Genomic DNA, 22651 nt, shown 5'->3' with positions numbered 1-22651 from the left:
GGGCATAATCTTTTGTGGGTAAAAAACCACTTCTTCAGATGCCTGGAGTGAAAATTACAGATGCAGGCATATAATAAATAAATCTGTTAGTCTTTAAGGTGCCTTGTTGTTTTTGTGGATACAAACAAACACAGCTACCCCTCTGATACTTGACACTTTAAGATGTGCAGGGATTGAGACTAAGGAACTGCCTATGAATATTTTTGTTAGTTCATTATGAAATGCACAGGAGCCCTCGCTCAACTCCTTATTTTCACTGTCCAGATTAGTTCAACCACAAATTATTGGTGTTGAGAGTCTCACGTACCTAGTAGGGAAGAATAATTTCCTCCACCGCAGGGTGAAATTCTATGGCTTGGGTGTAGTAGGAAGTCAGATTATATTATCACAGTGATCTCTTATGGCCATAAAGTCTATGACTCTAAATTAGCCAGAATTAATGCACAGTTGTGCACTTTAGTAGTTTAGAGGGCAGGAAAGCTTCCAAAGAGTACTGCACATATGCAGCACTCTATTTGCAAAGAGTCTTAACTCCATCAGCTCAAAACCAGTTTTCACCAGGCTGTTCAAAGACACTTCTCCTCTCTAAGGATTGTCTCAATGCCAAATTTCAGTTTTCTTCTCCTAGCTATTGCAGCGGCATAGCTATACAGAAAAGAGCACAGGAATTTTTCAGAATGTTATAAACAATTAAAATGGGAGATTAGAATGCTAATAGTTATGCAACCTTCACTGCGATTTCTGTTCTTGTTATGGACCCTGACTCAGCACAGTACTTAAGCATGTACCTAAGTTGAAATCAGTGGGACTACTTGTGCAATAAAAGTTAGCCATATGCTTAAGTACCCTGCTGAACTGGGGCCATAATGCTGCCCTTCTATTACTTTCACAGCATAAAATGAAGCCAGATTATTTTGCAAAGTTACCATTGTTAATATTGCTCAGATTGAAGACATTCCTTCCTGGTGGAAATGTACATTATGTTTCTTTCCAGTTATGCTTCACCCATCAATGCAGTTTGATTAAATATATACTACAAAAATATTTCTCACTTCAATGTTTCATTATAGATTGGTATGGGGAAAATGCTTCACTCGTATGTGTGGAAACATGTTCAATTACAAGGTAAAAGGGTAGGCAGATGACTGGATAATTACGGTACCTATGGTATACTAACCGGTTTGATGTCTTGCAATCCAGCATTAATTAAAATCTGAGCAAGGATTTTCTCCCTCTCTCTCAGCACCTTCAGCTTCTCCTTAATAAAATACCTTGGAATAGGGATTTCTATGTGCTCCTAGGGGAGAGAAATATTCATGGGACACTGTTAGAGCTTTGTTTAAAACCATGTTGCTTATTACCTTAACACCTTTCCTTTACAGACTAATTAAGTTGGCCTAAAGATTCTAGAATTTCCAGGAGTGTTGTGTGACTTGACCTATGTAACAGCTGCTGTGCTATTACTTTGCAATTACTCAAGGTCTAAATCAACAACAAAAAATAAATCCAGTTTCATACAGATTTCCACAGCATTTTTTAAAATTGTGCAATTACAAATTAAAAAATTAGCAACTATTTTGACCATTTCAGGGTTTGCTGGTATTTAAAAAATGCACAGACAGGGACTTCCACTTATTTTAATAAACTCATTAGTATGATCCTCCCACATTATTTAATCAACATCTTGGAAAACAAATCAGCTATATTGCATTGATATTATTACAAGGAATTAATTCCAGATTAATTATCTAGCCTCTTCAGTATTTCTAAGGTGCCTATCCCTGTAGTATCTAATCACCTCTCAGAATCAAGAATGATTGGAAATGTCTACACAAAGTCTGCCTTTACTCACTTGTATGATAAAAATTACAACTGTCTCACATTTCCATTGATTGTTTCTTACAGGATTATTCACTGATGCCGAGAAGTGAAAGAAGAGGGCTTCTTTGAGAGACATGCAGAGAAAGAAGAACTCCCAAAAGATCTACGAGTTAGCAGAAGCCAAGGCATTACTGAGTAGCACAACTGATTGTTAGAACCTTGCTTATGAATAGAGGCAATTCTTCCAAGAGTACGCTATCACTAGCAGTCCTTAATGGCAAGTAGAAATTAATGAAAAGGCATTAGAGAGACAAGATGGGCGAGGTAATATCTTTTATTGGACCAACTAGTTATGGTGCAGAGACAGACTTTCGAGCTCACACAGAACTGAAGAAGAGCTCTGTGTAAGCTTGAAAGCCTAACTCTTTCATCAACCGAAGTTGGTCCAATAAAAAATATTACCTCGCCCACCTTGTCTCTCTAATATTCTGGGACTAAACATGACTACTATGCAGCTGCAAACATGAAAACACATTGACAGCAGTCTCTGTTTTGGACTCCTGATAGACCTGGAACACAATGGTGCCATTAACAAAGATTTTATTAAAGAAATGGCTAAAATATTCACTCAAGCAAATGGACTGTTGCTTTTGTTTCTACAGAACCCTGGCTATCACTTCAGATATGGGCAACAGTACGGTGCATAAGCAGCGAGGTGAAAAGGCATTGGATGCCCACTAAAACAGCACCAATGTCTAGCTAAAGATCCTGGGATATACTGTATGTTTCTGTGCTTTGTGAACTCTAAAGTGTGAGAGTGTGATGGAAGGCTCAAGTGCTAAGGAAAACAGTTTCTGTAAATCAACATCTTACCACATGTGAGTAGCAAGCCCATCTAGCTTTCCTGTTAGTGGCTCCTGTCCTGGAGCCCAGGCCCCCCTGTTGTGGTAGTGTATGTAAGGGAAAGCTCAGGACTGGGTTTGTGTCATGGCATAGAGAGTTTTTGCCTCTTTTACATAATTGTCTCTATCACAACAGAGGCCTGATCTGGGAGGTTTTCTGACTATATTGTTGGCCTAGTTTTCTGCTTCTTCCATCGTAATTTTTGACTGCTCTTAATAGCATGCTGTGTCACAAGACATGTGAGGCCTCATCTGGAGTACTGTGTCCAGTTTTGGGCCCCACACTACAAGAAGGATGTGGATAAATTGGAGAGAGTCCAGCGAAGGGCAACAAAAATGATTAGGGGTCTAGAGCACATGACTTATGAGGAGAGGCTGAGGGAGCTGGGATTGTTTAGTCTGCAGAAGAGAAGAATGAGGGGGGATTTGATAGCTGCTTTCAACTACCTGAAAGGGGGTTCCAAAGAGGATGGCTCTAGACTGTTCTCAATGGTAGCAGATGACAGAACGAGGAGTAATGGTCTCAAGTTGCAATGGGGGAGGTTTAGATTGGATATTAGGAAAAACTTTTTCACTAAGAGGGTGGTGAAACACTGGAATGCGTTACCTAGGGAGGTGGTAGAATCTCCTTCCTTAGAGGTTTTTAAGGTCAGGCTTGACAAAGCCCTGGCTGGGATGATTTAACTGGGAATTGGTCCTGCTTCGAGCAGGGGGTTGGACTAGATGACCTTCTGGGGTCCCTTCCAACCCTGATATTCTATGATTCTATGATTCTAAGGTGAACTAGAGAAAGGTGGTGCAAAGATAACTGGAGAAAGATAAAGCTTAAATGCTTGAGTGGCATACCAAAAATAAAACCAGTGCACCTCAGAATCATTCATCAGATGTAACATGCCTGGGATTTAGCAATTCTGAATATTCCTCACTGTTATCATGATTATGCTGGACTACAAGCCCTTCACAACTGATGAAAGTAAGGGCCCTGGTGCAAAGATGGGGGAAGTCCCATATAGATATATGGAGTTTGTTGTGTGCATTGACCAGGACCTTAGTACTGGAGCCAAGGATGTTACAGATAAAAATATAATCAAGTCTATGTTGTCATCAACTGTTAAGAATAGTTCTAAACCAGCCTCCCCAAGCATCTCAATGCTATCTTCACTCAGCAGGTACACCTGCCTTGTTAGTTCTAAGGTGGGGCAGAGGGACGAGAATTCGTCTTCATTTTTTTAATACCTGATGTTAAAAATGTTACATTTCAAACTCATCAACTTTTCTCGCTTGGTTGATTTACCTATAAATCGTCAAAATACAGTAATGTTCATAATTGTGGTTTTTAAAAAAATCTAATACATTTTGAGTTATCAGATTCTGTATCATGCCTTTATATTCTCCAATATGTCTTCTGATGGTCAAAATAGTTCTCTGTTATGAATAAAATAGCAAAAAGATGGTTGATTGAAATAAGTAGCGATCACTGTACTATACATATTTATATGGCAAAATAATCAGTTAAAAGCTGCAACATGTTTCATATCTAAAACCCGAAGAACTAATTCTATAATATATTAAGACACCACGAGGAAATTTCTTTCACATCATAACCAGGATCCAGAAAATAGTAATCATTTAAACAATACCTTTGTTTACTTTTCCATTAGAAACCTGTTACCTACAGTACCCAACTTTGACAACAGGTAGAGTTGTCAGAAACAAAAGGAATTATCAATCAAATCACCATTATTTCTCATCTGGTTTTTATACCTTCAACCTTCAAGGATCCATATTATGGCCATACAGTAGAACCTCAAAGATACAAGCACCAGAGTTAGGGACTTACCGGTCAATGGGACACCATGTGAAACCGGAAGTAACCAATCAGGTGGCAGCAGACACACAAAACAAAACAAAAAAGCAAGTACTGTACTGCCTGTATTGCATCTTAAAGACAGGCACAGCTAGACTGCTTGTCCCCCATGCCCGGAGCCAGCAGAGCAGGAGCAGTGCTGGGGTCTATTTCCCACCTAGTTTTATCTGTAACCTCTGAGAGAGTCATGAGTCATGAGCTCAAACTGATTCATCTTGAAGCAGAAGGCAAATCAAACTGAACTCTGACATCAGCTGTGGCTTGGTCCTGAGTGGACCATCCTATGTGACCCTACAGTAAAATCAGGGTGGATTTGCAATGTTGCCATTATTAACATAGAAGCTGACTTATTCTAGCATGAGTTCACTTTAGGACCAAGCAGAACAAGTCAGACATAAAGGAAAGACATAACCTTTATTAAAAACTATACATCTTTGGTAATATTCCAGACATATTGAAATATAACGTATTGATCAAGCAGATTCATTTTTAAAATCTTGCTCCCATGTGAAAATCTCACTCGCGAATGAATATATTCTGTGTAGTTATTTTTAACAGAAATACATGACTATGCAGTAAACTAGTGAGCATATAGTAGGCCAAGTTCTCGGCTGATGTAAATTGGGGCAGTTTCATTGAAATAAATGGTGCTGTGCCAATTTACATCAACAGAGAATTTAGCCCAGTGCTAAATTGACTTTCTGGTAAATACTAGGCTAGATCCTCAGATAATGTAAATCAGCATAGATTCATTGACATCAAGCGATTTACATTAGAATATAGAATATATAGCATATATTCCTAACTTGCTTATGATAAAAGTATACCTACAGGGGACAGCTTAAGATCTTGCAGGATATCATCAAAGTAATGAAACTCCGAGTTCTCCAGCTCCACCATTTCATTCTTTAGCTCCAGGATACGGCCCATCACTCCCTCCAGCACTTGCCGAATCACTAACCGTTTTTGTGGGTGAACGATCTGGTCGTAGGCAGTCTCCAAGTTACAGAAAATTTGCACATATTTAATGTAGAAGGTGGCTAACATCTGGAACACTGTTATGCGATCCTTCTGTACCTTTAGGAGCTTATCTTCTATCTCCCTCTGGAGCAGACCGTTGAGGGCTTCTTGGGCTTCTGCCCACATCTTATTATAAGTGCTAATTGAAAGGAGAAAAGAATATCTTAGCTGCAGCTATATGCATTGATTAGCACACAATTGGTAGCACAGTTATTGAGTGTCTCTATGACTCCAGAAGTGTGGATAGCTGACAAATGCAAGCACTGAAGTGCATTTTAATTCCAAAAAGATTTTAAAAAAACTTAGCTAAAATGTATTTTAAAGCAGAGTTACTGAATTAAACCATAGTTCTTTTTTTATTGTCTCTACTAGTAAAGCAGCTTTAGAAATAGGAGTTTCAAAATTATGCTTTAATAAAATTAAAAAGTTAGAAATTCTTGGCGTTCACCACAAAATATAGTTGTAACAACAGCCCCAGTCTAGCAACGAGCTCTGCATAGGCAGACCCCTGTGCCTATGTGAAACTCCACTGAAGTCAATGCAGGATCAGAACCTAAGGCATGTACGTCAGGTGTCACAACCCTTATTGCATGATTCAATGGCCAGTGGTTACAATTTAAAAAAATAAAATGTTAAGCTTTCCTTTTTATTCTCCTGTCAGGAATTGGGCTGCAGCAGCAGCAAAAAGGAGTTTAAAGGTTACAATGGTGGTGATTTTTTTTTTCATTGGCAATATGATGCAAAATGTGGACATGGAATTTATATCACCTGCATCTTGGAAACTGTAGGTTCTGCAAGGAATTGCTTGTATTTCCACAGGCTGTGACAATAACAGCAGGCTTCTCTTACAAGGCAGTCTTTCTAGGCTGGCTGCAACAGCAATGATTGTGGGGGGATCAAGGAAGGTAGTGTGGCCTAGAAGATAAGTGCCTGGGTTCTAGTCCCAGCTCTGCCACTGGCCTGCTGGATGACCTTGCGTAAGTTATTACCCCTCACTATGTGTCAGTTTCCCCATCTATAAAATGGGCATAATGATACTCACTTCCCTTTGAAAAGTGCTTTGGATCTACTGATGAAAGTGCTATATCAGCACTAGTTGTTTGTTTTTTTTACAGTGCCAACATAGAGTATATTGGAACATGCTACTGTAAGATGGAAACTGGAACATAGGAATGGTTAAAGAGGTATTCTCAGAGCCATGCTGGAAATCCTGAGCTAAGAAAGGAACTGCCATGTACAATGGGTTGGAACTCTGCTTTCACCGTTCATCCTGTGTCTCTCAAATGCTGATGCATGACAGCTAGTAAAGTAGGAAAATAATGTGAGAAAGGACCTCAGATGACAGAATGTATAGTTTTGTGGTTAACACCATGGGCTGGGACTCAGGATATGCATCGGTTCCTGGCTCTGTCATAGACTTTCTGTGTGACCTTGGTCAAGTTACTTAAACTCCCTGTGCTTCAGTTACCAATATGCAAAATGGGGTTAATAATACTGTTTTTATCTGTCTTGTCTATTTACACTGTGTTTTCTTCAGGGCAGAGGCTGCGTCTCACTATGTGGATGGTATAGCACCTAGGAGAATGGGGCCTCTGAGTTACAGTAATTCAAATAAATAACATTGTTTAAATCTCTAAGGTAAGTAGAAGAGGCAACTAAAAAACCAGACCTGACTCCCTCAGAATTCTGAGGAGATTTGTATCTAAAGCTGAAAGTAAAGTTTTACTTCACCCAAAAACTAAAGCAAGCAACCCTGGCTAGAAAACCTAGAGGGATGGAGTTCTCTGTTCCCTCTGTTGGGGAGAAGTGGAAAACCCAGCTCCGGCTAACTTCATTTACATGAATTGTAATATTGTTTACCCATAATTCCACTATTGAGTTTTTGTTGTTTTGGTTGGAAATATTTGTTTTCATGTGTAAAGGTGATAATAGGTTGTTGCCGGTACTGTGCTCATTAAAGGACATAGAACTGTGCAAGATATGCCATGGGTGAGGAATCACCCTGACTGAACAAGAAACAGACTTTGGTTGGATAACAAAGCTTGGCCTCAACAAAGAGATAGGAAGTTTTGTCTTGAAGAATTCTGATCTAGAGAATAGGGATTTTATCCTAGGGTCCAGTTCTGCGCTGTGCTCCCCATGTGGCGATTCCCTAACCTCAGTGAAAAACTCCATAGAGAGGTCTGTCTGGAGCAGTGATGGAGAAGTAGAGCTGGTTCTGTGCGGAGGCCTCACTGGTAGCAGTGGAGTAGAGTTGGTTCCACAGGAAGTCCAGACCAGTGGTGGCAATAGTGAGCTGACTTCACAGTGTCCTAGCTCACTCAGCTGGTGCAGTCAGACCTGGAAGCACTGGACTGGCCTAGGTTGCTACTTATTGGAGTCAGATCTGGCAGAATAGTTCTCTGAGGTCTAGAGCTGACAAGCAGAGGAGAGCCGCCCCTGGATATCCTTTGGTTACCACTGAGACTAACTCAACCTGTGAGTGGGGTTTTTAGTGGGTGGAGTTTGTGGTGATACAGGGTTCTGGAGTTCCATAAGCTGGACTGGGAGATGACCAGACTCTTGGTGTATTCATTTGGGTTGTTCAGTTTCTAATATATAAATATATATCATCGTTTTGTGTCATGTTTCTTTTGGTTGTGTTCACCTTTTTCCCCAAATTAAAGATTCCTGTGTTCCATATTTCTGAATGACTTTCGAGCGCTTGTGAGTGGGGAAAGAACTTCCTGTAAGCGTGACAAGGAAAGCTTTATTTTTATTTTCCAGAGACAAAAACAAGAGTACTGTTCTGCATGGGGTTTGAATCATATATCTATTTATCTTAGAGAAGGACCCCTAGATACATTCAACCTGGCCCTTGTTGCTGTCACTGGTACCTGGCAGAAGGATTATTAACACATTCAAGAGTAAAGGAGCAGGACAAGGATACAATTGAATTATGTCTGTTACATTTTATAGAGCCATTTTGGACCAGTTATCTTGCTGGTCTGATTGGGACTGAGAATGCAGTTGTGTATTAATTTTCTGTTGTGATGAAGAGGCCAAGCAGCTGTAACCTGTGTGATTTTGTCATCCATAAGTGAATGGGTTGGAATCTTTGTAAGCCAATCATATTGTTCCCTCATGCCTATGCATTTTATCATACTGAATGATATACTTGCAATTGTAATGAGGCTATGGAGATGACAGGATAATATTTTAGTAAGGTCTCTCATCATGGACATAATGGCTTGAGCTCTCTATATTTGTTTATTTCTTCAGTATATTGATGGGGATGTTCTGACTGACTAGAATGATCAGCAAAAATTTTAACAATTTGAGCCTGCTATTGAATTTACATGCTTTAATTTTTTTTAAAGTGTATACTATACTTTTCAGCTTCAGCAGGAAGCAGCTGGCCCTGCTCTTCTTAATGTATTAACAGCCCACCCAGATATTTCCCCCTTTCTTCCGACTTCATTTACATCCCATTGCACCAAGTGACTCAGTAGATTGCAGCAATTAACCCAGGTGCAAGAGATAAACAAAATAAAACCACTGGGATAGGAAAGATTGGCACAAACAAGAACACCATTAGCTGTGCCCTGACAGCTCAGCCAATTGATCAATGGGGTTTTGTACACTTTCTTAGAATTGGGGACTCAGATGAACGGAAACCAATGAGACTCATGGGGTACTCCAGCACAGAAGAACACAATACGCTGTTGTACTTTCCTAGCTGTGTGTATCTAGAATCAATTTGCAGTGGAAAGGTTATAAATCTTTTAGGATGTCTGGGCCTATAGACTGTACCCCAACTACAGGCTTGATTTATGAACAGTGGGTTTCCTCAGGCTAGAACATTTCAAATGCAAGTTGTTTCAGAGCTGACAATAGGCATCAGTGCAACCAAAACTGCCCATGCAACTGTCCACTCCATTTTACAATAACCTCTTTCTCTCTCCCCAGTCTGTGGAGAATGCCAAGTGTTCTCCCATTGTGCCAGCTACTATTCAGTTTCTTTTTATATTTTTGAATCTTTTTTTAAAAAAATTAAAGCATGTTAACGTAAGGCAAAATAGTATCAGATAAGTGTAAGATAATGACAAATTACTGCAAGCATGTTGTTATGGATCGGTTTCATGTCTGTGGAGATCATGAAATGTTTCTCTGTTTTTCCAGCATTAACATTCAATCTAAATAAAGGACGGGAAGTGTGTATGTGGGGGGAATAAAGTATAAAACATTAAGAAGAGAAAAAGGAGGGAAAAGAATGACATCAAAACAATGAAGGGCAGATTCTCACATGGTGTAAGTCAGCATACATACTGTAAGAGGCTAATTAATATATATTATTGCTCATCTTAATTAATTGGCCTCTTACAGTTTGTATGGCAATTTCCATCTTCTCTGTACGTATATATATATATATATATATATATATATATATATCTTCTTACTATATGTTCCAGTCTATGCATCCGATGAAGTGGGCTGTAGCCCACGAAAGCTTATGCTCTAATAAATTTGTTAGTCTCTAAGGTGCCACAAGTACTGCTGTTCTTTTTGCGGATAGACTAACACGGCTGCTACTCTGAAACCTGTCATTAGTTTCTACAGTCTATTCTCCCTCTGTCAGAGTGGCTAATGCTCCCTGTGTGCTAGAGGGAGCAACTTCTGTGCTGAGGGGAGTGCCTGGCCACAGCCCAGGGACCATAGGAGAGGAGTGAGGGCCTTGAGCCATCCCCACCTTACTAACCAGGCAGCACAGGGCCCTTAACTCACTTTTCATTTTGCCCATTTGCTATGGTTTTCTTCCCACAAGCTTGAAAGGGCACTGCACCCCTGTCTTCTAGAAAAAGAGGGACCTGTGGCAAAAATGGCTTCCAGCCACCAAGGAAAGAGTGAAACAAAATCCTGACTGCTGACTTTTCTTTTAATCTTAAAGGAAAATCTTTGCTAGTTGTGATGTATACTAGGAACTGTCATAAAGACATCATGAAGACTGGCTCCCTTTCCTTCATTATTAGGCAATGGTCATTAGGGTCATATGTACTAGCGTGTGAAGTTATATCAGAAGTGGATTTAACCCATTAGGGTGAAGGTCATAATTATGACCCTGATCCTGCTGATACTCATGCACATACTTAACGTTACTATCCCAGGTAGTCCCATGGAATTCAGTAGGGCTACACATGGTAGTAAAATTAAATATGTGTGTGACATTCCCCTCTGGTGTTATCCGGACTGGTGATCTGCTAGGTCACTCCAATCCTTGACGCTGGGAGACAGCCTTACCTCGCTCTACTGTAAAAACCCCCACTCCTGGGCTGTTCATGCCCAGCCTCTGGCATGTAAGCTGCTCCCAGCTACTTGCAACTGAGTGACACTAGCCAATATTTCCGGTCCCAGACACAACCGTAGGAACCTCCATCTTGCGGTGTCCAGTTAAATCTTCTGGTTGCTGCAAGCTTATATAAGTTCATCAATTTAACAAAGAAATTGATATGTACCAAGGGCAGCCTCTGACACACTTCAAACCAAATGCACTGCTTCAGGTAAAATAAACAAACATATTTATTAACTATAAAGATAGATTTTAAGTGATTATAAGTCAAAACATAACATGTCAGATGGTCAAATGCAATAAAATCAAAACGCATTCTAAGCTGATTTTAACACTTTCAATGCCCTTACAATTTTAGATGCTTCTCACCACAGGCTGGCTGGTTGCTTTTCAGCCAGGCTCTCCCCTTTGATCAGCGCTTCAGTCACTTGGTGTGGTGGTGTCTGTAGATGTAGGTGGAAGAGAGAGGAAGGGCATGGCAAATGTCTCTTCCTTTTATTAGGTCCTTTCCTCCCCCTTGGCTTTGCTCCCCCTCTTCCGAGTCAGGTGAGCATTACTGTTGTGGCCTCATGCAGGTGAGTCATTGCATTGTAGCTCCCTTGCTGGACAATGGCTGTTGATGGATTGTTTGACATCCCACCTAGGCGTTGGTTACTTTCCTTGCTGTTGCCTCTGGGGAGCTAATATCTGGCTGATTCCCCCAACTTACAGCATGTGTTAGTGACAACCATACTACACAATTCTCATAACTTTATATGCATTAATGATAGACATATATGGATAGAGAAATGACTTCTAGCAGATCATAACCTTTCCCCTGATACCTTACAAGGAATGCTTTATATGTAAGATCAGGATTATATGAAAATGAGGAATATGGAAGTTACAGCACGCTCCCCCAAGGTATAGAACATCACAATGTGCATGAGTGTTTTCAGAATGAAGGTCTATAATTGTTCCTGGGGCATCCAACATGCTTACTCAGTAGTGGTAGGAATCAGTGGCAGGAGTAGTAGCAATTGCAGTTAACTATAAAGAGTGTAAATGACTACATTCAAATTTTGAAAGTGTGATTCAAGAGATGAGGAGATGCAGGAAGGACGAGTATTTGGAGGTCTAACCTACTCTATATTAAGTGTTTGGGGGGGAACTAATGCAAGTGAGTGTAATTTTCATACTTCCAACCTTAGAGGAAGAAGTTCAGGGGAGGGCAAGAGCCCAGGTTCTCAAAGTTACACACACACACACACACACAAAGTATAAGCAGTACTGCTGATTGCCATAGCAGCTGAAAGGCAAGGAATGTTACAGGGGAAAATAAGCAACACTGAGTAATGGGATGAGAAAAACATATACACTCACTTAATTCCAGAGGCCCTGAAGTGCATTCTGGCAGCATTTACGGCTTTTGGGGTAAAAGAGAGTCCTGCCTTTCTGATCAATGTGTCCCTTCAACTCTCTATGCTCCCGGGGAGAGTAAACAAAGTCCAGATACTAGTAGTCAATCAAGAATACTTTATTAATCATCCAGCCTTTGTGCCGTAGTATGGCTTCTTCTAGGTTGAACTTTATTTTTATTACTCAGAATAAAATATGACCTACTCATTTAAAAATGAGGCTTAAAGATACATTTCTGTGGTCAAACTGACACAAAAATTATTTAAAACACTGTCAATTTATTTTACACTTATTTAATATTCCTGTATCCTCTGAAGCCTGACAATACATTTCCACCTGACATTTTTTTTCTGGTTTGGAAAAACTAACTTAAGTGCTGTTTTCAACAAAGTTGAAATTAATCTGGTTATTTTTGTTGCACCAATTCCACATTCATGCTGAAGTGTTTACAGAATTAATGTTAAGCATGGGAGTTGTTCCATTGACTATTTGCAGGATTGAGGCCTTAGTGACTTATGTCAACTAATTTTTGTGAACCAGCAACAATTAGTTAACTTCTGCTGCAAAGCCAGCAGAGGGAGATCAAAATACTTTGGGCCACACTGTGATTTACTGGAAGCTGCAACCCACTCTGTGGGGATGATGAGGACAGAGGAGCTATGCTCCAGCAGATGTCACGGAAGATAATTTGGCCGACACAGAGGAGTGCAAACTGCAACAGCCGGGCTGTTACTCCACTGCAGGGGACAGCTCACACTCTGTGCAGTGGCCTTCTGCTGATTGGTATACACAAGCAGAAGTGTGGCTCCCCATTGGCAGACTTCTACCTCAGGGTAAAGGAAGAAAAGCCCCCTCAAGCACTCTCACACAGGGCTGGACACACAAGTACGGAATGGGCTGGAGATACCTTAAAGACACCAATCTCTTTCTTGGGATATTTTGGCTTTTGATCACAGAAAGAATTAGTAGTTCCTGAGGCCCATGAGAATGAAAGGTTAGCTGACTTCCAAAAACATTATCCAAACCTGTTCTGTTCTAAATCCTTCAATTCCAGTTTTGGACAAAATTTTGGGTCAAACTTGCTCACTATCCCTAAAATTAAGCTTGGTTTTAAAATTCTTCCCAAGCTATTCCAGGATGAGGGAGCATACAATGGAACGACATGAATTGCCTTAACTATTTCCAGGCCAGTCAATGATTTTCTATAGATTCAGTAGCAAAGGGGCAAAATAAAGGAGGATAAAGCTCGATAGACTCTAGTCACTGGAAAATGTAAATACAGCATTGTTAACAGGAACAGCCGTGCACTTCTACCTTCTCCGATTTCATTCTTCAGTAGTGTAACAGAGTGAACACAGGATAAAAGATTGTGTGGCACAAACGTAATGGGAAACCACAGCAAAGACAAGGAAGCCTGCTTCACTAAACACCAGCTGTAACACTGCACCTCAGTAGCTTTCAAGCACCTGCTCTTGCCCAAACTCACAAGGCTGATGAAAAGATACTTCTTTGGTCAAAGAAGGGTATTGTGCTGGTGAATTTTAATACAACAGCAGGAATAGAAATTTGAGTAATTTACGTGGAGAAGAGATTACCATATGCTGAATTTTACCTTACCATGCTCTAAGGAGCAGCCTTTTATCTAACTATTGCAGCTTCTCCAGCCTGAGGGCAATATAATGCCCTCTGCTTTGAGACGAGGAAGGAAGCAAATGCATGCTTTCCCTGGCAAAATCAGAAGAATATTCCTATGTTGTCTGTGGCTGCAGAAGTGTGTAAAGACAGCTCTGCAGTATGATAGTAGTACTGCATCCCTATCCGATAACCACCAGTAGCTATTCCATATCGAAGATCCTGTATTGCATTAGGCATGTTGAGTGGATGAATGGGATATGGCTAGCCAGAAAGGGTCCAGAGCTAGGAAGTAGCTGTTCTCCACTGTATGCTCCAGCTCCAAGATGCCTTAATTTACACCGCACTGTACTGGGCATGGTAATGAGATTTATTACAGCATTAACTCCCTCCACACAGTTTCTTCCCTCTTGGAGGGGGAAGTAGTATCCAGCTATGCTGCTGGCTGCACTGCCGTTGCTGGGGAGGGGAGGGGAGGACTGCAGACACAGGACAGGCACTCTGCTCAGATGTCCCAAAGTCCGCAAGCGGCCAACATTTCCTATTAATGCTTAGGGTTCATGTATGTAAACTGCTATACAACTCTAACCCCTTTCACACTGATGAGAATATGGCCTATTTTCTAGCATAACTGTCGTTGTAAATTTCCCCCTGCCAATGTTTATGTTTTTCTTTCAAAGCAGAAGACCATGACCCTTAATCCAGTGACCCTCTCCTAAATGGAATCTACAAACTATTCCAAATTCTATAGGTCTAATAATTATACAAGGCAGTCTTTGAATACATGAAGGATGGCAATACAAATTGTTTCCATGATAACAGAATGAACTCCAACATGCAAATATTTTATCTGATAAGTATACTTGATCCCTCTTGAAAGAAATATGATTGACTAAAAAGTCATTTGCTACAAGTGCTCAAGGAATATCTTCATGTGTGTTTATAAAACGATCTAATTCTTCAGTCAGCCAAAATGCTTCTTTAGCAACTACAGTGTCATCTAACTAATTCAAGACACTTCAGTTCCTCATTTACTCTTGTTTTAACAAGCATATTCTCCTAGGTTACATGTGGCAACCACAAAAACTAAGCACAAAGAAATAAGCATTATGAAAATTTAAGACAATCTAAAACTACTATTATCAGATTATACTAAGTTTTTTAGTTGAATAAACACCCTTGATAGCCTGTGTCAGGGTTCCTTCCCCACTCTGAACTCTAGGGTACAGATGTGGTGACCTGCATGAAAGACCCCCTAAACTTATTCTTACCAGCTTAGGTTAAAAACTTCCTCAAGGTACAAACTTTGCCTTGTCTTTGAACAGTATGCTGCCACCACTAAGCGTTTTAAACAAAGAACAGGGAAAGAGACCACTTGGAGACTTCTTCCCCCAAAATATCCCCCCAAGCCCTACACACCCCCTTTCCTGGGGAGGCTTGAAAATAATATCCTAACCAATTTGTTACAAAACCGTCAAAGACCCAAACCCCTGGATCTTGGAACAATGGAAAAATCAGTCAGGTTCTTAAAAGAAGGATTTTATTAAAAAAAAAAAAAGAAAGGTAAAAATCATCTCTGTAAAATCAGGATGGAAAATACTTTACAGGGTATTCAGATTCAAAACACAGAGGATCCCCCTCTGGGCAAAACCTTAAAGTTACAGAAAACAGGTATAAACCTCCCTCTTAACACAGGGAAAATTCACATAAAACAAAAGATAAACTAATCCGCCTTGCCTGGCTTAACTATACTGGTTGCAATATTGGAGACTTGGATTAGGATGGGTTGGAGAAGATGGATTTCTGTCTGGCCTCTCTCAGTACCAAGAGAGAACAACCACATAAACAAAGAGCACAAAACAAAAGCCTTCCCCCCGCCCCAGATTTGAAGGTATCTTGTCCCCTTATTGGTCCTTTGGGTCAGGTGCCAGCCAGGTTAGCTGAGCTTCTTAACCCTTCACAGGTAACAGAATGTTGCCTCTGGCCAGGAGAGATTTTATAGCACTGTATACAGAAAGGTGGTTACCCTTCCCTTTATTTTATGACAGCCTGAAACTTTCTGATGCCATCAGCTAATTTGTTAGAGTCATAGATTATAAAGCCAGAAAGGACCACTGTGATCATCTACTCTGACCTCCTGTATAACACAGGTCATAGGGCTTCCCTGAATTAATTCCTGTTTGAACTAGAGCATCTCTTTCAGAAAAACCTACAATCTTGAATTTTCAGTGATGGCAAATCCATCGCAACCCTGGGTAAGTTGTCCCAATGGTTAATTACATTTACTGTTAAAAATTTGCACTTTATGTCCAGTCTGAATTTGTCTGGATTCAGTTTCCAGACATCTTGTTTAAACCTTTGTCTGCAAGATAGAAATGCCCTATCAAATTTCTGTTGCCTGTGTCAGTACTTATAGACTGTGATCAAGTCACCCCTTAACCTTTGCTTTGTTAAGCTAAGATTGAACTCCTTGACTCTATCACTATAAGGCATGTTTTCCAGTTTTTTAATCATTCTCATGGCTCTTCTCTGAGCCCTCTCCAGTTTATCAACATTCTTTTTCAGTTGTGGATACCAGAATTGGACACAATATTCCAGTAGTGGTCACACCCAGTGTCAAATACAAGTAACATAACCTCCATTCTCCTGTTCGATATTTCTCTGTTTATACATCCAAGGATCACATTAGGCTTTTGGCCAGAGTGGCACTGGGAGCTCATGTTCAGCTGATTAGCCACCATGACCCAAAACTCCCTTTCACAGTCACTGCCTACCAAGGTAGAGTCCCCCTACATTCTTTTTTTCTAGCCGTATGACTTTAAATTTGGATGTATTAAAATGCATATTGTTTGGTTGTGCCCAGCTTATCAAGTGATCACTCTGTGTCATGACCAGTCCTCTTCATTTACCACCTCCCCAATATTTGTGTTATCTATAAACTTTATCAGAGATAATTTTATATTTTTCTTCCAGGTCATTTACAAAAATGTTAAATAGTTTTGGGCCTAGGATTTCCAAGTTGCTAATCGCACAAAACCGAACACCCTTCCACCACCCCCTCCCCTGCCCCTTCTCTGAGGCCCCTCACCCATCCACTCCATCCTCCCTCCCTCTGTCACTTGCTCTCTCCCACCCTCACTCACTCACTCATTTTCACCGGGCTGGGGCAGAGGCTTGAGGTGTGGGATGGGGTGAGGAGTGCGGCTGGGAGTGTGGGCTCCAGGGCGGGGCCAGAAATGAGGAGTTCAGGGTGCGGGAAGGTGCTCCGGGCTGGGCATTGGGTTGCAGGAGGGGGTGAGGGCTCCGACTGGGGGTGCAGGCTCTGGGGTAGAGCCAGGGATGAAGAGTTCAGGGTGTGGGAGAGGGCTGGGGATGCAGGCTCTGGGGTGGGGCCGGGGGTGAGGGGTTTGGGATGTAGGAGGGGGCTCTGGGCTGGGGCCAAGGGTTCAGAGTGCAGGAGGGGGTTCTGAGCTGGGTCAGGGGGGTTGGGGTGCAGGAGGGGTTTGGGGTGTGGGCTCCAGGAGGGAGTTTGGGTGCGGGAGGGGTCTCAGGGCTGGGGCAGGAGGTTGGGGCATGGAAAGGGGTGTGGACACTAGGCGGCACTTACCTTGGGCAGCTCCCCGGAAGTGGTGACATGTCCCTTCGCTCTTAGGCATAGGGGCAGCCAGGTGGCTCTGCACGTTGCTTCCACCCACAGGCGCCACCCCCGCAGCTCCCACTGGCCATGGTTCCTGGCCAATGGGAGCTGTGGAGCTGGTGCTCGAGGTAGGGGCAGTGCTTGTAGGCTCCCTGGCCGTCCCTCTGCCTAGGAGCTGACGGACCTGTTGCTGCTTCTGGGGAGCTATGCAGAGCCAGGTAGGGAGCCTGCCAGCCCCGTGCCAACTGGACTTTTAACGGCTCAGTCAGTGGTGCTGACCGGAGCCTTCAGGGTCCCTTTTCAACCGGGTGCTCCGGTCAAAAACCGGATACCTGGCAACCCTATTAGGGCCAAGAACCAATCCATATAGGACCCCACTAGAAATGCACCCTCTCAGTGATGTTTCTCCATTTACAATGATATTTTGAGGCCTACCAGTTAGCCAGTTTTGAATTAATTTAATATGTACCATATTGATTTTGTGTTTTTTCTGTTTCTTAATCAAAATGTTGTGAAGTACCAAGTCAAATGCCTTACAGACATCTAAGTATATTACATCAACACTATTACCTTTATCAACCAAACTCGTAATCCCATCAAAAAAAGATATAAAGTCTGAAAAGGTCTGTTTTCCATAAATCCATATTGATTTGTTCAGAGAAGTCATGGGAATGACTAAAGGATTAGAAAACAGCCGTATAGAGATACACTCAAAGAGCTCAATCTATTTAGCTTAACAAAGAAAAGGTTAAGGGGTGACAATTACAGTCTATAACTATCTACACTGGGAGCAAATATTTGATAGTGGGCTGGAAGTTGAAGCTAGACAAACTCGGATTGGAAATAAAGGTGTAATTTTTTGTACCACTGAGTGTCATTAACTATTGGAACAATTTACCAAGGTCATGGTGGAGTCTCCATCGCTAACAACTTTTACAGTCAAGACTAAAAGATTTTCTAAAAGATTTGCTCCAATTCAAAAGGAATTATTTTGGGGACGTTCTCTGGCCTGTGCTATACAGGTCGGACTAGATGATCACAGTGGTCCCTTCTGGTCTTGGAACCTGCGAATTTGAGTCCCGTAGCAGCCATTCTGTTTTTTTGCCTGAGACTGATATCAGGCTGAGGTGCTTGTCATTACCCAAATCTCCCGTTTACCCTTTTAAATATTGGCACAACACTAGCTTTCTTCCATCCTCTGGAACTTCCCAGGTGTTTCATGACATTGAAAATCAACATTAATGGTCCAGAAAGCTCCCCAGACAACTTTTAAAAAACTCTTTGGTGCAAGTCATGTAGACCTACTGATTTAAAAATGGCTAGCTTTAGTTGCTGTTAACACCCTCCTTAGCTGCTGCTGGAATGGAAAGCTTTTCATCACCAACATCTAATATGAATACATCCTCTAGCTTTTGCCCAAATACTGAGCAGAAATAGTAAAACCTCTGCCACCAAATCTTATCATAAATGTATGTTTATGTCTCAAATAAAATATCAGCTGTCAGTCTGAAGAAAAAAAGGAATGCACTGTTATTCCCGTTCATAAAATACAAACACCTTAACAAACCCTCTTCAGTACAGCCCACTGTCTGCATTATACCAGACAAGTTGAAGTTTATTCTGTTTCCAACGTAATGACATTAGAGCTAAATAGAAAATAAAGATATTTGGATAGTCAAAGTAGTTTAAGTAATGTATCAATGAATCTGACTCACTTTCACAGTAACTTCCTACACCAGGAAAAATTATTTGCAACCCTAACAAAAATAAATATGATCATGTATTAAAGACCGTATTATAATGCATACACACAAGGTGGGCAAATTAAGGTTGCAAAGACATTCTTAAGTCTAGTATTTCTTTATTTTAGAGCCTCTGACTTTGCAACCTTGAACAATGTTCTTTTAATGTAATTTTTTGGATGGAATGTAAAATAAACTGTTGGTTTCTTTTAGTTGCTTTGTGAAAATTGGAAGGGAGAGACTAAGATGGTCTTAATTTCAGAGTTCAGTGATCTACTTTATATAAATCCAGTATTCTCCGTTATGACAACTGGATTGTGTTGGATCATGATGATATTTAAATGATCTTCACTATGTTCTTTTCATGGAAGATGCCATAAAAGAAAAAGTTAGCACTATTCATAGCACTGCCCAGGCTCTGCTGTCAGTAGACCTGACTTCCTGAGGCTTGGGCAAGCTGAGAAGTTACTGCTCAAGCTCTTATAAGCCACATAAAAGGTTGAGGAACTGGTAAAGGTAGAAGAACACTCAGCAGGAAAATATACAGTGCAAATACATCTGTGAAAATCTCCTGTTGTGTGTGGAACAAAAGTATATCTGTATGCAAATGTTAGCCATTAGAATAGTTTAGAAAGTATGCTATGTTGAGCATTTCCTAAGCAGCCCTAAGTGAATACAACACTCTGCACCCTTTATAGGTTGCAACCATCCTTGCAAATGTTGAACATATGACATGCAATCATCTAACTACACAAACCTGTGGTTACTTGGAGTGAATGTGCATTGCAATTACTTAATTCAGCTGTGTACAGCTGGCAGATTATTCAGATATGTACTTGTGAGTATTTGTATTGAACACTGCATCCATCCCCATGCTATGGACACCTATGTATATCTGAATGGAGTGATCACACAGACTGGTCCAGCTAACCATAGGTGCATGTAGCTGGATTATCTCACCAGCTTCACTTCTTGGTTTGGAATAGAACCTGCACAAGCTCTTACCTTGTGGTAGCTGGACTGTGTATCATTTTGGAGGAACCGATTAACACTATTGTATAGGCAACCTTGTAACACCCTGCCCTGTCCTGATTTAAGCTAAATGATGTTCAATAAAGAATTGTATCAGAGGCTATTTCTTCATTGCAGAGTTAACTCAAAATATATACACTTGACTTAACTTCTCCCGAGTTAGCCTAACTTGAGTGAGAGAAGCCATTCTACAAAATAAAACTCCAGTTGCAAAGAGTAACTAAATTAGCAGCATAGAAAGACAGTGTTAGCAGCTGATGAGTTATACTAACTTGAACTGTAGCCTCGACCCTCTAACGGGCAAGTCGACTTGAGTTTAAAGCACACCCCCTCCATTAGTTTGTGGACTAATCTGTGTGTTGATGGGACTTGCACTAGGGGAAACGTTTGTGTTATAACTCAAATTAATTGCAGTGAAGATGAGCTTTAAGATTACTTCCTAAAAGGGTTCAAAGTAGTTCTTACTATGCCTGTTCATTATTTTAAAAGTTGAAGTTGAGAGCTAGAGTGCTAAAAAATAGAATGTAGCCATGGCAACACAGGCAGGAGGGGCTAGCTGCCCAGAGGGTGTGCCTGTCACAGATATTAAATACCTACTATGGTGGCTAGCCCCTCCTGCTGCTTGTGCTGTCACAGCTATGCTATTCTTAGCATGCTAGTTCCAGTGGAGCAACACAAATATGTCTCCTTGAGCTGGCAATCAATCCCCAACTTGAAGTGTAGGCACACGCTGTAAATCAGGCCCCTTAAAGTTGGGCACCTAAAAACGGAGGCATCTGAAATCACTAATCCCTCTTGAAAATTCAGCGAGTAATAGTTAATACGTTGCCTGGAGTGCTTTTACAAAACAATACAAAATAATATTTTTGGCTTGAAAACTAGTCCATTTCAATTTTTCTTTGTTTATATTTTTATATGATTTTCTCTTCTCTCTTGATGGTTGATAATCAACACAAACAGGAAGGGAAAGTGACTAATTATAGAAGATAAACCGTGAAACTGACCATATACAAAGTGAACAAAGTAAACAAACTGGAGGGAAAAGTTTTTCTCTCTAATTCCTCTCAGATAAATTTTAGGTGTTACTTTTAACAATGATATGTTAAAAAAAAATAAGACATAAGTATGATTTGCAAGTCGACAAAATGTGGCAATGTCCCCTTTAGCTCCTGGTACTGGCAATACTGCGAAGTAACCATAGAGCAAGGATGGAAACATCTTCCTGGGTCCTTGCACAGCAAGAAATGGAACTGGGTTAATTTATTCATACACACTCTCTCTCTCTGCAACTGGGTTAATTTACACACACACACACACACACACACACTACATCCAGATTTTTCAAATGGGTTAATTCACACAAACACACACAAACAGTACATCCAGGTTTTTTCCACTCGGTGAATTTACACACAGACACTCCCTCTCCACCCCACCCCATCCAGGGTTTTCCACAGCACTAAACTTTATGAGCCTGGTTCTTTCCAAACCTGCCTTTCAAACAAACCATTCCCTGAAAGCTCCCCAAACCACCAGGTGAGATGTTTACTTACATGTGCGACATGCTTTTGGCTTTTCCTCTTGTCTTCACCTCACCGCTTTCTCATCCAAAATACCGCGGCTGTGTTTATTGCCGGAGGAGGGTGAGTGTGGGTGGAAGGGGTTGCCTGCTCCTTAATAAACAATAGAAAAGCTGGTGCCACAACCTCTCTCTGGTGGCCCTGATCAGAAGGCACTCGGGAGGCCCCAAAGCCCCATGATTTTGGGCCCCTTCTTGGGGCAGTCTGACCCTGCACTATGGGGCCAGTCTGAGGCTGCTGCTGAAGCCTATCATCACACCAGCACGGTGGCTTTTGTTTCACTCCTTGCAGGTCAGACTGGCTTGGCCCAGGCCTGCTGGAGGCTGCTTGTTGTGCCCAGAACACCTAGTTACAGTGGTTGTCAGCCTCCTCTCCTTCCCTTAGCAACTGGATGCCAAGCCTCCCCGCGCCCCCCCCCCCCCCGGTCGTTGCTATGGAAGCCAATGGGCCTGCGGCTGCCGCCTGTGCCTGTGTTTGCCCTTGTGCTGCAGACTTAGGGTGACCAGATGTCCTCATTTTATAGGGACAGTCCTAGTTTTGGGGTCTTTTTCTTATACAGGCAACTATTACCCCCCACCCCCCGTCCCGATTGTTTACACTTGCTATCTGGTCACCCTGTGCAGACTAGGGTTGCCAACATTGTATTTTGAAAATACGGGACTTTCCGGGGGCAGAGTACCCTGGGCCCATGGAG

General features: G+C 41.4%; 1 protein-coding gene across 1 annotated transcript in view; it reads right to left on the bottom strand.

Moving 5' to 3' along the window:
- Positions 1–22323, bottom strand: part of IQCA1 (IQ motif containing with AAA domain 1) — a 155077-nt gene extending 132754 nt beyond the window's left edge. Inside the window, exons 1-3 of the mRNA XM_037913018.2 lie at positions 21931–22323; positions 5422–5749; positions 1178–1297 (exon numbers count right to left, since the gene is read on the bottom strand). Coding sequence (XP_037768946.1) covers positions 1178–1297; positions 5422–5749; positions 21931–21941 — 459 coding nt within the window. The 5' untranslated portion in view covers positions 21942–22323. The remainder of the gene's footprint in view (positions 1–1177; positions 1298–5421; positions 5750–21930) is intronic.
- Positions 22324–22651: the final 328 nt, after the last annotated feature.

The sequence above is a fragment of the Chelonia mydas genome, chromosome 11, assembly GCF_015237465.2.
Source record: "Chelonia mydas isolate rCheMyd1 chromosome 11, rCheMyd1.pri.v2, whole genome shotgun sequence".
In the NCBI taxonomy this organism is placed as follows: domain Eukaryota; kingdom Metazoa; phylum Chordata; order Testudines; family Cheloniidae; genus Chelonia; species Chelonia mydas.
The sequence above is the reverse complement of the archived record's forward strand: the minus strand, read 5'-3'. Positions and strand labels throughout refer to the sequence as shown.